Source organism: Heterodontus francisci, chromosome 16, assembly GCF_036365525.1.
Source record: "Heterodontus francisci isolate sHetFra1 chromosome 16, sHetFra1.hap1, whole genome shotgun sequence".
Lineage (NCBI taxonomy): Eukaryota > Metazoa > Chordata > Chondrichthyes > Heterodontiformes > Heterodontidae > Heterodontus > Heterodontus francisci.
Genome location: NC_090386.1, coordinates 30,097,819 through 30,113,635, shown reverse-complemented (window position 1 = coordinate 30,113,635; position 15,817 = coordinate 30,097,819). Strand labels below are relative to the sequence as shown.

Genomic DNA, 15,817 nt, shown 5'->3' with positions numbered 1-15,817 from the left:
GCTTATCTTTATAGAACACCTTTAAGGCTGATGAAATACTCCAAGGAACTTCACAAAGGAAGAAAGAAATGGGTGTTGAGAGTTAGGAGAGGTGACGAAAAACTGCTTGAAAAGACTTCTGAAGGTAGAGACTGAGGATGTAGGGCTCAGGGAAGAAATTGCAGAGAATAGAATCAATACAAATGAAGGATCCTCCTTACCCACCACAGATTAGAGATTGTGCACAGAAGGCCAGAATCCGAGTCCTGAAGGACCAGGGTCCTGACATAGGAGGAGGTGCAATAATTCAGGAGGTTGTAAAAGTAAGAGAGGTACAAGAGTATATATCAAGTGACAGATGAAGATGAGCATTATAAATGTGATACACTGGGAACAAGGATTTAATGTCTATCATTAAAGATGGCCGAAAGCACTTGGTGTGGGACTGGATGTGGGTATCAGAATTGTAATTGAGTCGGAGTCTATGGAATTTGGAGGTTGGGAAGCAATCAAGGGTAGTGTTGGAGCAGTTGAGTCTGGAAGTGAAAAAGGAGTGGATCAGGGTTTTGGTGGCAGTAGATAAAGACAGATGAGTGATAATATGAAGGTGTAAATAAGCTATCTTGCTCATGGTATATGGCAAATTAAGCTCAATTCTAGAATGAGCAGCAAGCCATATTTGCAAAAGGCCTTTCGGAAAGGAAACCTGCCTTCCTTATCTGGTCTGGCCTATGTATGATGGCAGTCCCACGTCATGATTAAAGTGAATTTAAAAAAGTGATCCAATATGTGACAAGGAAGTGGTGTTTGCAGGAAAGGCTGCAAATGATCGCTTCAGTCGTTCAATTGGAAGAACTTCAGCTTTATCCACGACAATGTCAGATAGGCATTCAACAGCAGGCATGAGAGACTGTAGCTTAGCACAGATGTATAATTGGCAATTGTCAAATCAATGGATACACAATGCCGCAATTTAAAATGGTTTACAATGGAAGTAGTTACATGTGTATAATTTGTGCACAGTAAATTGTAGATCTCTATTTGCAATCACCATGCATGTCCCAAACCTTTCCTGTTGAGCCAACTCACTGACATTCACTTTTTTGTGTCAGCTTGCTCCTCTCTTGCATGCATTTGTCTTTTTCCTGGTCTGTCGCTTGTTAAATCTAATTTCTCTGTCTTTCAGGAAAATCTTGCTCCTCACTCTTAATTTTAGTTTCATTTTATAGGGTTCACTGATGTAAATAGTGGGATCTGGCATTACAGATTAAACTCCCAAAACATTGGCAGCATAACCAACTACCTCGGAAGCAACTTAACACATGAAAAAAAAATCTGAAAGTAACAGTGTTAAACAAACAAACAAGCAGCTGTGGCATATTACATAGGAAGCTGGACATATGAAAACAATAAAGTTTCCTAATAGCTTAGCGAATTTATGCAGCCAGCAGGTCTCAGATTGAATGCCCAGTTCAATAACGACAGCAGTCAGGCACTCAAATTGGCATCAGTGCCAACTGCGTTAGCAGTGTAAGTTGGCCTGAGTTTCCACCCCTAAATGCCATTCCCATGATTTTGCTTGAAGTGCAGATGTGGATAGTGGGTGAAAACAAGATTGAGCTTGGCTTTTTTTTATTCATTCATGGGATGTGGGCGTCGCTGGCTAGGCCAGCATTTATTACCCATCCCTAATTGCCCTCGAGGAGGTGGTGGTGGTGAGCTGCCTTCTTGAGCTGCTGCTGTGTTGGGCCACCGTGAACAGTGTCTAGTTTCGACATGAGCTCCTATGGAAACCCCCAGAGGCACCAACAACAGGAAATTCTCCCATCTTTGGGCATTTACTATGTCACTGACTATATGATGACAGGTGCATGATGCTGCTGACTTTAGGTGCGTTATTCTGTTTACCACCACCATTCCAGAGCTGGGAACAACCATGTTTCTTCAAGCTCCATCAACCTGGCTCTAGGATTTCAGAGGTTATTCAAGCAGGATGAGCTGGGTCTCCACTAGTGTCTCATTTCCAAACAGATGGAATCATGTGTTGGGCAAAAACTGCACTGACATCTGGTGAAACCACCAAACTAAGCTCGCCGAGCTTGCAGACTTGGAACAAGCGGCATTATTTTGAAGTATTATGTGCTCTTCCTCCTTGGATTAATGTCTGTCTTCCTGTCCCCAAGCTGATGGATACACATGGTCAAAGAATTTTCCCAAATCTATAATACCCGTCTTACCAGGAATAAACCCCATAAAATACTTCACTTCCAGCTCTTACCATTGAAACACTGAATCCATTTCCTGCGTTCGTCTCGTTGCCCTCCGACATCAAACATGCTGCAAAAGCAAAGTGGTTGAATCCATTTTACAATCAACTCAAGACAAGCTTAAGAGACAGGCAAAATCAATTTCACCGAATTGAAGACTATTCATATTCAAAAAGAAGTCTAACCATGATAAGCAAAAAAAAATGAAAAAATGAACTTTGCTAAAAATTTGTCCCAACATTCCAACTGGCAGCAATATTCTCATGGTCAAGGTTAAAAACATTCCAGTGTTCTACTGACGCTTCTTAAAGCTGGAACATTGAATTTTCTAGCGCTAGAGTCAATCATAGTTCCTATAACAATTTCAGTAGATACTGGAAATAAAGTGCATGTATTCTATACAGAGAGAACGAAAAGCATTCACATTTTACAGTTTTATTTTTAACAAAACATGAAGTAAAACATTACAAAACAGTATCTGGCTAAATGAGTTGTGGAATGAGCTCATTATTCCTTAACTTCATGGAACTTGCTCTGACAGCTCAAAATAACAAAAGTTGTGGCACAATTCATTTGTATGTGCACAGCTGAAGGAATGAGGAAAAGCGTTAACTACCTATTATAGGTTTCCTCTTGCTCATTCTTCAAACAAAAAGCTCAATTCTTTATGTGATCTGACACAACGTAATTTCCTTTGAGTACATTTAAATTCCTTGTTCTCTCATCCTGGTCTGACTGCTGGTGCCTCTTGGCCAAAAAAAAATCTGAGGAACAATTATAAAATGAAATTTGCAGCCTTTTGGAGCAGTAAAGGAAGTACATTACTATATGATGCTGATGACTTCAAAAAAATCCTTCCCTCTTCCCTAACTTATTGAATATGTATTTATATGCTGAGGCGGTGGCGTAGTGGAAATGTTACTAGACTAGTAACACAGAGCACCAGGCTTATTGCTCAGAGGGACATGGGTTCAAATCCCACCACGACAAATGGTGAAATTTGAATTCAATTAAAAAAATCTGGAATTAAAAGCTAGTCTCGTTCCTTCACTGTCGTTGGGTCAAAATCCTGGCACTCCTGTCCTAATAGCACCGGTGTACCTACACCCCAAGGACTGCAGTGATTCAAGAAGGCAGCTCACAACCACCTTCTCTAGGGCAAGTAGGGATGACCAATAAATACAGACCTAGCCAGCAACGCCTACATCCCAGAAACGATTAAAAAAATTCAAAGGATGATGAATTGAAATATAACATTTTAAGAATTGAACTTGTTTTAATTGATTTGCTACATTACATTAATTTACCTAGAATCAGTACTTCTGAAAAAAAAAATCTGCAGTGCTCCATCTTTTTATTTAATTCTCAAAGTGGCCCTGTTTACCAAGTACTCAGACCCAAGTTCGATTGTTACATATGATAGTGTCTTACAGGTTGTGCGTCCACTGTTTTTTTCTGGCTTCCACTAAATTCTCCCTCTCAGGTTCTGCACTGCAGAGCTGGATTGCTATGATGGGTGAAGACTGTTGAATGAGAATGAAGCAAGGCCACCTTTGTGTTCATTCTGTGAATAATGTGCATCCTCCACACACTACAATCCTGCCTTATCAGGCTTTCCAGGTTTAAGTTTTGGGATCTTGGATTAGTTAGTCTGTTCTATTCAGCTTCAAGTAAAAAGCGTGTAGGCTCTGGGCTTTATAAAGCACCAAGTTAAAAATTGATGTGTGGCACTACACAGGACACTATTTTGTTGTGCGTACTAAGTTACACAGCCACTTTACAAATATGAACAAAATCTGTCGTGATATGCCCAGCAAGCCGAACAGGTAGAATGAACTTTAACCTGAGCCCTGCGTTTCTTTTCCACAAGATATCGAAGCTAGTAATTTCAAAACCAAGATTGATAGATTTTTGTTAGACATAGGTATCGAGGAAACCAAGGCAGGTAAATTGAATAAAGATGCAGATCAGCCAGGATCTAACGGAATGGCAGAACAGGATTGAGGGGTTAAATGACCTACTTCCGTTACTATGTTCCTAAGATGACAGTACAGCTGAACCAACACTGCCACACAATTAGCTATTACTCAGTCACTGATTTGTCCTGGGTCTTGGAACCGAAGAAAAAACAAATAACTGCCTCGACATACAAAGCCACTCAATGCAGGTCCAACAGTAGCTTGGTGATCTAGGAGTATCCACACAGTAAAGCTCTACCTTTGACGAGTGGAATAAAATGAGGAAGCAACTTCTTGACTCAAAAGAAGTTGAGAAGCATATGTGCTCAGAAACTTAAGAATCTCCCAAGGATTCCTGATCCAAATAACGAATCAAATATAGTTGATCAGTTCAGAAAGAGGGCGATGAAGGAGACGAGGGCAGCCAATCTTAGCTCATCCATTCTGAGACTAGTCTACAGTTCCATCAAAGCCTTCAACAGTTCTTTTTGAATGACACCAGGGTGGCTGCTTCCATTATTGTGTTTGTTGTGTCAGTCCATGTGCTGATTATGCTATGGGGAGATTTCCTGACATCAAACCTAAATTTGCCTTTCTCCAGACTGAAACTGCGCCCTCATCCAAGTGCCAGGACTTAAACATTGCAGTGCTGGAAATTTACTTACTTGTACATGCCAACCTGCAGTTTCTTAGCCCTAGCTACTGGATCACTGAAACCCCGACAGCTCAATCCTACTTGGATATTTATTTATTTTCTGGTTTATCCTATTTGATGTTTGTTATGAACCTTATTTATCACCTCTTCTTTACTGGTAGATAAATCTGATGTTAGTTACAGCAATTTGACATTCATGTGAAGCTCTATGGTAAGCAGTAACGTAACACATTAAAACCACTACTCTATGACGTTCCCTTTTATTTGCCTCCAGTTAGCTGGTAATGTTTGGCAAAGCCAGGAACGATGGAGGGTGGAGGCCCGAATAGGTGAGCACTGAAGAATTTGAACTCGTTTGTGATGAACACATGGATTCATGAATAAGATGGGTGCAGATGGAGATTAAATTACTCTATCGTAGTTGGGTGGGGGTGCAGAAAGAAAAAGAGGGAGGAAGGACTGTGCAGGGAGACACATCAGAAGGAACAGATGCGGTTATGAACATGAACAGGGGAAGATACAAACACTGTGTAAAGGAAAAGACAAGTGGTCTATCCAGCCCATCGCATATGGCTGTGATGTCTTATGCATCACATCAAGAGGTTCCTTACTCCCTAGGTGCCAAGAAGTCCACTGGGAGAGGTGATAAACAGAATGCCAATTTGCGGAGGAGCGGGTGGATAGAATTTAGAAAATACCTCTCATTCCTCTAGACAATGAGGACATTCATGAGTTCCTTACTTTTAGTGTTTTAAGTGAGAACTATAGGCACTGTGGAGGGTGATCAAAAGACATGGCAGCAAAGCAAGGTCAGAGGTAGATAATGAAGTGGTGGCTGGAATTGTTCCTGCTCTCCAGACTGATTCTGGTATATTAAACAAATTTCACAACGGAAAAGAAGCAAAACTATAACTTGAGGTAATCAAGCCAGATCTGCTAAGGGACAGATAGACAGACCAGGTGCTTGCCATGTGTTTTCAAGCAACAGCCATAAATTGAGGACATAAATAAATTAATAAAGCTCAAAGTAACATGTGTAAATGCCTAGTTAACAGCAGGCTAGATCACATGCTTATAACCTACGTTCCTTAGCTGAATCAACCTTTCCTGATTGGCAGGATGTGACGAGTGGAGTCCTGCAGGGGTCTGTGCTGGGGCCTCAACTTTTTACAATTTATATCAATGACTTAGATGAGGGGAGCGATGGTACGGTAGCTAAATTTGCTGATGACACAAAGACAGGCAGGAAAGTATGTTGTGAAGAGGATATAAGGAGGTTGCAGACCGATATAGATAGGTTGAACGAGTGGGCAAAAATTTGGTAGATGGAGTATAAAGTGGGAAAATGTGAAGTTGTTCACTTTGGCAGGAAACATAAAAAAATCACAGTATTACTTAAACGGAGAACGATTGCAGAGGCAGAATTCCGAAGTGCAGCGGGATCTAGATGTTCTAGTGTATGAGTCACAAAAAGTTAGTATGCAGGTACAGTAGGTAATAAAGGCGGCTAATGGAATGAGATTCTTTATTACGAGAGGAATTCAAAATTAAAGTAAGCATGTTATACTTCAGTTATACAGCGCATTGGTGAGACCACATCTCGAATACTGTGTGCAGTTTTGGTCTCCTTATTTAAGGAAGGACGTAAATATGTTGGAGGTGGTTCAGAGGAGGTTTACTAGGTTGATACCTGGAACGAGCAGGTTGTGTTATGAGGAAAGGTTGGACAGATTGGGCTTTTTTTCACTGGAGTTGCGAAGAGTGAGGGGAGACTTGACTGAAGTGGGTGTGGAGAGGATGCTTCTTCTTGTGGGTGAGTCCAGAACTAGTGGACACGTTTTTAAAATTAGGGGTTGCTCTTTTAGGACAGAGATGAGAAATATTTTCTCAGAGGGTTGTGCGACTTTGGAACTCTGTCTCAAAAGGAGGTGCAGGCAAGGTCATTGAATATTTTTAAGGCGGAGGTAGATAGATTCTTGTTAGGCAAAGGAATCAAGGGTTATCGGGGTAGATGGGAGTGTGCAATTCGAAACACACACACATCAGTCATGATCTTATTGAATGGTGGAGCAGGCTCGAGGGGCTGAATGGCCTACTTCTGCTCCTATTTTGTATGTTCGTATGTAACCAGTTGTGGACTTATGCACTGGGTGCACCCTTTTGATGCTGTATTCCATTTTGCTGTGACTTAGACAAACAGCAGGAAAAGTGGAGCTGAATCATTCATTGGTTAAACGAAGAAAGGACTGATTAAATGGTTGTAACAAAGAGACTTGGTTATCAAGTAGGGATTCACAACTGCACAGGTTATATATGTCAATAAAAAGTCTCATTCCCTCTCTCAGTAACCACTGCATAAGAAAACCTTCGTTTGAGGGGGTTAGAAACAGTGTTTTAATTAAGTGAAAAGTGATTGCAGAAGAGAATGATGGGATTAACAGTAACCTAGAATTCACAACTTGTTACATTGTGTGATTAATTTACTTAGGTTTTCTCTTAAATCCCACTTTACCTCCACTGATCCACATAGATAGATATGTTCTCTTCCCAAGAGGTGCCAACACCTCATGAACAAAACACTGGTGGGTGTATAAGAGGCATTCAAGATGATCTGCTGACTAATTTTCTTTTCCTGTGTTCGTTCACCACCACCCGAGGATGGAAAAGCAAAGACTGCGACTGCATATGCACTGCAGCAGCATCCTAATGGTTCTATCAACACATTCATAACTGTTCACAAATCAAAACAAAATGTCACTTGCTTGCATGTCATTACCATACACAGAACAAACTATGAGCTAAGGAATACTCACTGAAAGTTTACTTTTTCAACTTGAAACCTGGTTTCAAAAATTCCCGATGTCAAAACTCTGCATCGCAGAAGGTCCTACAAAAGAAGAGAATGTCAGCATAACGGGAAAAGCAAAGAGCCTGTTGTTACCAAGTTGCATATTACAGATCTTTGGATTGCAGAGACATCAAAGTATGCAGCAATGCTTTGAGCCTTGATACATAACTGACAAGAATTATCCACCGGCACAAGCGAATTACCAGTATTTTGCTTAAGTGGCCACTCTTTAGCATTGGGACACACATAATCAAACAGAATTGAATCAATCATTGGGATAGAGATATACCAGTGATAGGGCTCAGACACAGAAAAGAAGCAACCGGGACAGTGAGCCAGCAGTGAGACAGAGCAACAAGATATAACTGAGATCAGATATTGGGACGCTACAAAGTATAACCAAAGTACAAACATATATAATTTATAAAAGCAAAATATTGCAGATGCTGGAAATCTGAAATAAAAGCAAGAAATGCTGGAAATACTCAGCAGGTCTGGCAGCATCTGTGGAGAGAGCAGAGTTAATGTTTCAGGTCAGTGACCTTTCATCAGAACTGGCAAAGGTGAGAAATGTAATAGTTCTTAAGCAAATAAAGAGGGTGTGAGGCAAGAGATAACAAAAGGCAAGGTATTGATAGGACAGAGGGTCACACAGAATAACTGACCAGAAGGTCATGGAGCAAAGGCAAACGGTATGTAAATGGTGTGCTGAAAGACAAAGACAAAGCATTAGTGCAATTGACAAAAAAATGAACAGCCAAGGCCCAAAGCACAAACATGAAAAAAGTGGTGAAAAATAAGAACAAACTAAAATAAAATAAATAAAAAAATAACTAAAAACAAAAAGGGGGGCATGTCATACTCTGAAATTAATTAACTCAATGTTCAGTCTGGCAGGCTGCAACGTGCCTAATCGGTAAATGAGATGAGGTTCCTCGAGCTTGCATTGAGGTTCACTGGAACACTGCAGCAAGCCCAGGATAGATAAGTGGGAACGGGAGCAGGCGGGTGTGTTGAAATGGCAAGCAACCGGAAACTCGGGGTCATGCTTTCGGACTGAGCGGAGGTGGTCTGCAAAGCGGTCACTCAAACTGCGTTTCGTCTCCCCAATGTAGAGGAGATCACATTGTGAGCAGCAAATACAGTATACTACATTGAAAGTAGTACAAGTAAATCACTGCTTCACCTGAAAGGAATGTTTGGGGCCTTGGATAGTGAGGAGCGAGGAGGTAAAAGGGTGGGCAGGTATTACATCTCCTGCGATTGCATGAGAAGGTGCCAAGGTGTTGGGGGTAATGGAGGAGTGGACCAGGGTGTCACGGACTGAATGATCCCTTCGGAATGCTGACAGGGGAGGGGAAGGGAAGATGCGTTTGGTAGCAGCATCATGCTGGACGTGGCGGAAATGGCAGAGAATGATCCTTTGGATGTGGAGGCTTGTGCGGTGGAAAGTGAGGACAAGGGGAACCCTGTCACGGTTCTGGGAGGGAGGGGAAGGGGTGAGGGTAGAGGTGCAGGAAATGGACCGGACTCGGTTGAGGGCCCTGTCAACCACAGTGGGGGGGGATTCTCGGTTGAGGAAAATGGAAGACATGTCAGAAGCGCTGTCGTGGAAGGTTGCATCATTAGAGCAGATGCATTGCAGACTGAGAAACTGGAAGCATGGAATGGAGTCCTTACAAGAGGCAGGAAAAGGTGTAGTCGAGAATCTGTTTTGATGCAGACTTCAACGGATATGGCGGATACTGGTTTAGCCATTCACCTCCAGAACTGGCTGGACCACAAAGCATTATTGGATCCTGCTCTCGTCTGCTAAAACTGCTCACTCTTCTGGAATCACCCTGGAATGCTATAAACTGCCTTCTTAAACCCCTCTCCTGTCTCCTCCACCCTCACCTCCAACAAGAAGCGCAAGGAGCTCATGGATTTTTTTATCACTAAGATTGAGACCATCTGATCATCTGCCTCTGTCACTTCCCTCCCACTGGACCAAACTTCCTCTAAAGATCCCCCATCCTAGCCCTGAACTTGCGTCTTTCTCGAGTTTCTCTTCTAATTACCCTCATGCCCTCTTTGAGCACATCTTGTCCACGAGACCCACCTCCTGCTCCCTCAACCCTATTCTCACTAAACTGCTGACCACCCAATGTTCCTTCTTGGCTCCCATGTTACACAATATTGTTATCCTGTTCTCTCTTCAGGTGCTGTCACCCCACTCCTTTAAATCTGCTGTCAACACCCCTTTCCTCAAAAAAACATCCCTTAGCCCCACCATCCTTACAAACTACCACTCCATCTTCAACCTCCCTTTCCTCTACAAAGTAGTTGAACAGATTGATGCCTCCCAAATCTGTGCCCAGATTTCTTGGAATTCCATGTTTGAATCCCTCCAATTAGGTTTCTACCCCTGCCAGAGAACCAAAACAGCTCTCAAAATCACAAATATCATCTGTGTCTATGACAAAAATAAACTCTCACTTCTCGGCCTGTCTGCAACCTTTGACACGGTTGATCACACCATCCTCTTCCATTGCCTCTCCACTGTTGCCCAACTGGGTGGGACTGCACGTGCCTGGTTCCATTCTTAAATAACTGTAGCCATAGCATCACATGCAATGGCTTCTATTCCTGCTCCCGCATCTTTAACTCTGGTGACCCCAAGGATCTATCCTTGGCCCCCACCCCTGTTTCTCATCTAAATGTTGTCCCTTGCGACTTCATCCAAAAGTAGTTTTCACATGCATGTTGACGACATCCAACTCTACATCATCACCACCACCTCTCTCGTCTCCTCCACTGTTGTGAAATTATCAGACTGCTTATCTGACATCCAGTGCAGAAATTTCCTCCAATTAAATATTGGCAGGACTGAAGCCGTTTGTCTTTGGTCCCTGTCCCCTGGCTTCCAACTCTACCCAACTGCCCCTGGCAACTGGCTTAGGGAGGCACAGTGGCGCAGTGGTTAGCAATGCAGCCTCACAGCTCCAGCGACCCGGGTTCGGATTCTGGGTACTGCCTGTGCGGAGTTTGCAGGTTCTCCCCGTGACCGCGTGGGTTTCTGCTGGGTGCTCCAGTTTTCTCCCACAGCCAAAGGCTTGCAGGTTGATAGGTAAATTGGCCATTGTAAATTGCCCCTAGTGTAGGTAGGTGGTAGGAGAATGGTGGGGATATCGTAGGGAATATGGGATTAATGTAGGATTAGTATAAATGGTGGTTGATGGTCGGCGCAGACCCGGTGGGCTGAAGGGCCTGTTTCAGTGCTGTATCTCTCAATGACTAAGACTAAAACAGACTTTTCATAACCTTGGAGTTAGAGCATGGCGACCCGACACGAACCCGACAGGACCAGACGACAGGTGTCGGGGTCGGGTCGGGTCATACTTCCAGGTCCGGTATTCAGCCTCGGGTTGGGTCGGACACACTCTGACCACCTCCGGTATGTGGTTCCAATGTTAATGCACTTTTTGGACTTGAAAGGTTTTTAGTTACAGTTTTTTAAAGCTTGTGCAGATAAGCAACAAAGTGAAAAGCGGAAGCTAGGTTAACTGATGGTCGGGTCGGGTACGGGAAAAAGTGAAAGGACTCTGGCCGGATGTAGCTCTGTCGGGCTTGGGTCGGGTTTCATTCGCAGACCTGAGCCAGCCTTTACTTGGAGTCATAGTTTGACCTCAAGAGGTGCTTCTGACCACATATCCACACTATTACGCCTTCCATAACATCACCCAACACTTTGCATCGCCTCAGCTCATCTGTTGCTGAGACCTTCATTCATGCCTTTGTTACCGCTAGACTTGACTATTTCATGTTCTCCTGGCTGGTCTCCCACATTCTACCTTCCATAAACTTGAGGTCACCCAAAACACTGCTGCCCGTGTCTTTACTAGCACTGAGACCCGTTCATTTACCTCCCCTGTGTTCACTGACCAACAATGGCTCCCAGTCAAGTAATGCCATGGTTTTAAAATTATTATCCTTGCTTACAAATCCATCCATGACCATGCCCTTTCCCATCTCTGTAATCTTCTCCTGTCCCAAAAACCTCCAACATATACTAGCTCATCTAACCCTGACTTCTTGAGCATCCCTGATTTTAGTTGTCTCACCATAGGTGGCTGTGCCTTCAGCTGCCTCATGCCGAAGCTCTGAAATTCTCTCCTTAAACCTCTCTGACTCCCTCCCTCTCTTTCTTCCTTCCTTTATAACTTTCCTTAAAACCTACCTCTTTGACCAAGCTTTTGGTCATCTGCTCGAATATCATTTTATGTGGCTTTTTGTCCAATTTTGCTTCATAACGCTCCTATGAAGCATCTTGGGACATTTTATGTTAAAGGCTCTATATAAACGCAAGTTGTTTGGGTACATTATGATCTAGTATTAATTACTAGTGTTTTACTGTGCACGGGTCATGGCAGTTGCTTCAAGTTTTGAGGCTCAAACTCTCCTCCTCAGAAAAAAAGCTGTTCATGTTTATTTTTGTAAAAGGCAATGGGTAATTAATAAATTTCAGATTACAAGATGAAAAAAGTCCAAGGTTCATCTAACTCTCCTTTTAACACCCTGTAGTTGCTTGTCACAATAATGGAGTTCTTGGCCAATCATGGGAATCACTCTCGAGATTCAAATCCTCCTGTAGCTCACCTGGTTCAGTTTTATTAGCCATATCTTATCTACAAATATAACTACCGTGTTTATGATGCTGACCTCTAGATCACGGATGACAAAATTAAACAAGAGAGGTCTCAAAAAGACCTCTGTGGACCTTACTGCTAAACATTCTTTCAGGCTGTGGCTAATGATGATCACCATTACCACCATCTGGGTTCTACTGGTCAACCATTACACATCCCATTGTAAAATATTTCCAATGTTTCCTGTAGTTTCCTGGCCCACCATATATCAATTTGGGGTTAATTGCATTCAGGTGGTGGGCATGAAATAGGGACTCACTTTTGCCGATATATAGGAACAGGCTAAAAGTCTGGTTATTGGTTGGAGGTGCACGAAATAATACGTTTCTCTGTAAAGAAAAGTTAATAAATGTATAAAAACTAGGCTCCAGTTCCAATCTTCATCTGGCTATTGAGAAGTAACATGTCCGATTCTCCCGGCGGGACAAATCCACCAGAGGTGGCGACACAGTAATATACAGTCAGGAGGGAGTGGCTTTGGGAGTCCTCATCAACAACTCAGGACCCATGAAGTCACAGATCAAATATGGGCAAGGAAGCCTCCTGATTACCATTCACCATCCTCCCTCAGCTGATGAATCAGAACTCCATGTTGAACACCACTTGGAAGAAGCACTGAGGGGATCATGTACTCTGGGTGGGGGACTTCAATGTCCATTACTAAGTGTGGCTCGGTAGCATCACTACTGACCTAGTCCTGAAGGACATAGCTGCCAGAAAGAACAAACACGAGGGAAAAATCTCCATGACCTCATTCTTACAAATCTACCTGTCACATATGTATCTATCCATGACAGTATTGGCAGGAACAACTACACACAGTACTTACAGACATAAAGACCTGTCTTCACACTGAGGACAACCTCCATCATGCTATGTGGCATTACCACCATGCTAAATGGGACAGATTCAGAATAGATCTACCAGTTCAAAACTGGAGATCCATGAGGTGCTGCAGGCCATCAGCAGCTGCAGAACCATACTCCACCACAATCTATAAGACCCCGGCCTGGCACATCCCTCAGTCTACCAACAAACCAGGGAACAAACCCTGGTTCAATGAGGAGTGCAAAAGAGCAGCACCAGATGTATCTAAAAATGAGTTGCCAAGCTGTTGAAGCTACAGGACAGGACTGCATACATATGAAACAGCAGAAGCAGCATCCTAAAGACATAGCAAAGTGATTCCACAACCAACAGCTCAAATCAAAGTTCTGCAGTCCTGCCACAACCAATTGTGAATGATGGTGAACAATTAAACAACTAACAGGAGCAGGCGAATCCATGAACAGCCCTATCCTCAATGATGGCACATGCCAGAATCTGAGTGCAAAAGACAAAAAGCTGAAGCATTTGGTAATGACCTTCAACCAGAAGTGTCCAGTGGATGAACCATCTTGGCCTCGTCTCGAGGTCCCCACTATCACAGATGCCAGCCTTCAGTCAATTTGATTTCACTCCACGTGATATCAGGAAATGGCTGAGCGCACTAGGTTCATTAAAGGCTATGGGTCTCGACAACATCCCGGCGATAGTGCCATGTCTCTAGCCAAGTTAGTCCAGTATAACTATAATACTGGCATCTACCTGACAAAAGTGGAAAATTGCCCAGTTTCACAAAAAGCAGGACAAATCCAATCTGGCAATTACCGCCCCATCAGCTTATTCTCCATCAAAGAGATAGAAGGGGTCGTCAACAGTGTTATCCAGTTGCACGTACTCACCAATAACCTGCTCAGTGATGCTTAGTTTGGGTTTCACCAGGACCACTTGTCTCCAGATTTCATTACAGCCCTGGTTCAAACATGGACAAGAGCAGTATACCAGGTGTACAGAGAGTGACTACCCTGAATATTGAGGTAGCATTTGACCAAATGTGGCATTAAGGAGCCATAGTAAAACTAAGTCAATGGGAATCAGGGGAAAACTCTCCCTTGGCTGGAGTCAAATACCAAGCACAAAGGAAGATGGATGTGGTTGTTTGAGGCCAATCATCTCACCCCAGGACATCACTGTAGGAGCTCCTCAGGACAGTGTCCTAGACCTAACCATCTTCAACTGCTTCATCAATGGCCTTCTCTCCATCATTAGGGATGTTTGCTGATGATTACAGTGTTCAGCTACATTTGCAACTCCTCAGATAATGAAGCAGTCCATACCCACATGCAACAAAACCTGGAAAACATTAAAGCTTGGTCTAATAAGTGGCAAGCAACATTTGTGCCTCACAAGTACCAGGGAATGACCATCTCCAACAAAAGAGAATCTAACCATCTCCCTTGACATTCAACTGCATTACTATCACTGAATCCCCAATCAACAACACCCTGGGGGTGACCACTGACTATAGAAACTTAATTGGACCAGCACATAAACACTGTGGTTACAAGAGTAGTTCAGGTGTTGGGTATTCTGAAGCAAGTGACCCACCTCATGACTCCCCAAAGCCTTTCCACCAACTAAAGGGCACAAGTCAGGATTGTGCTGGAATACTCTCCACTTGCCTGAAGAGGTGCAGCTCCAACAACACTCAAGAAGCTCAACACAATCCAGGACAAAGCAGCCCGCTTGATCAGCACTCCATCCAGCACCTTAAACTTGCATTTCCTCCTCCACTCGCCTATCATGGCTGCAGTGTGTACCAACTACAAAATGCACCGCAGCAACTTGCCAAGGCTTTTCAACAGCACCTCCCAAACCGGTGACCTCTACCAAGGAGGAGAAGGGCAGCAGGTGCACTGGGACATAACCCCCAAGTCATAGACCATTCTGACTTTAAATATATCGCTGTTCCTTCATCATTGCTGGGCCAAAATCCTGCAACTCCCAATCTAACAGCAGTATGGCAGTACCTTCACCACACGGACTGCAGCAGTTCAAGGTGGCAGCTCACTACCACTTTCTCGAGGACAATTAGGGATGTGCAATAAATGCAAGCGATGCCCGCATCCCGTGAATGAAAATTGAAAAGGTAGTGACGAGAGGATTACAGTAAGGAAGGAAGATTTGAAAAGTTAGGGCTCATTTCACTGGAACTGAGAAGGTTGAAGGCTGGACCTAATAGAGCTCTTCAAGATTATGAAAATTCATGATTGGATAGTGATATTCATTATTGTTTCACTGACCAGCAGAATCAAAGGGCAGAATTTAACTGTCACAAAAACAGTGAAAGGGGAGATTAGAAAAACAAAGTGATTACTGACAACGCAGCCGGCAGCTGACGTCATCAGACTGCGCCAATCTGCGCACATTGGTTCATATTCTCTGTGCATGTGCTGCATTCCGCATTGCCAGGACTGGTTGGTGCATGCGCAGATGACGTCATCGACTGGCCCGCTCGCTCTCTCCCTCCCCGGCCATTGTGTCCTGCCATGTGTTTAGGTTGTCTTTGTGTGATTATTTGAGCAGTGCCATCTTTAGTC

The 15,817-nt window shown here is 43.4% G+C and overlaps 1 protein-coding gene across 4 annotated transcripts in view; it reads right to left on the bottom strand.

The window, feature by feature from the left end:
- gnas (GNAS complex locus) overlaps positions 1-15,817 on the bottom strand; it is a 392,017-nt gene that overhangs the window by 20,418 nt on the left and 355,782 nt on the right. For all 4 annotated transcript variants that reach the window (XM_068048067.1, XM_068048068.1, XM_068048070.1 and 1 more), the window contains exons 7-8: positions 7,673-7,746; positions 2,258-2,316 (exon numbers count right to left, since the gene is read on the bottom strand). In XM_068048067.1, coding sequence (XP_067904168.1) covers positions 2,258-2,316; positions 7,673-7,746 — 133 coding nt within the window. The remainder of the gene's footprint in view (positions 1-2,257; positions 2,317-7,672; positions 7,747-15,817) is intronic.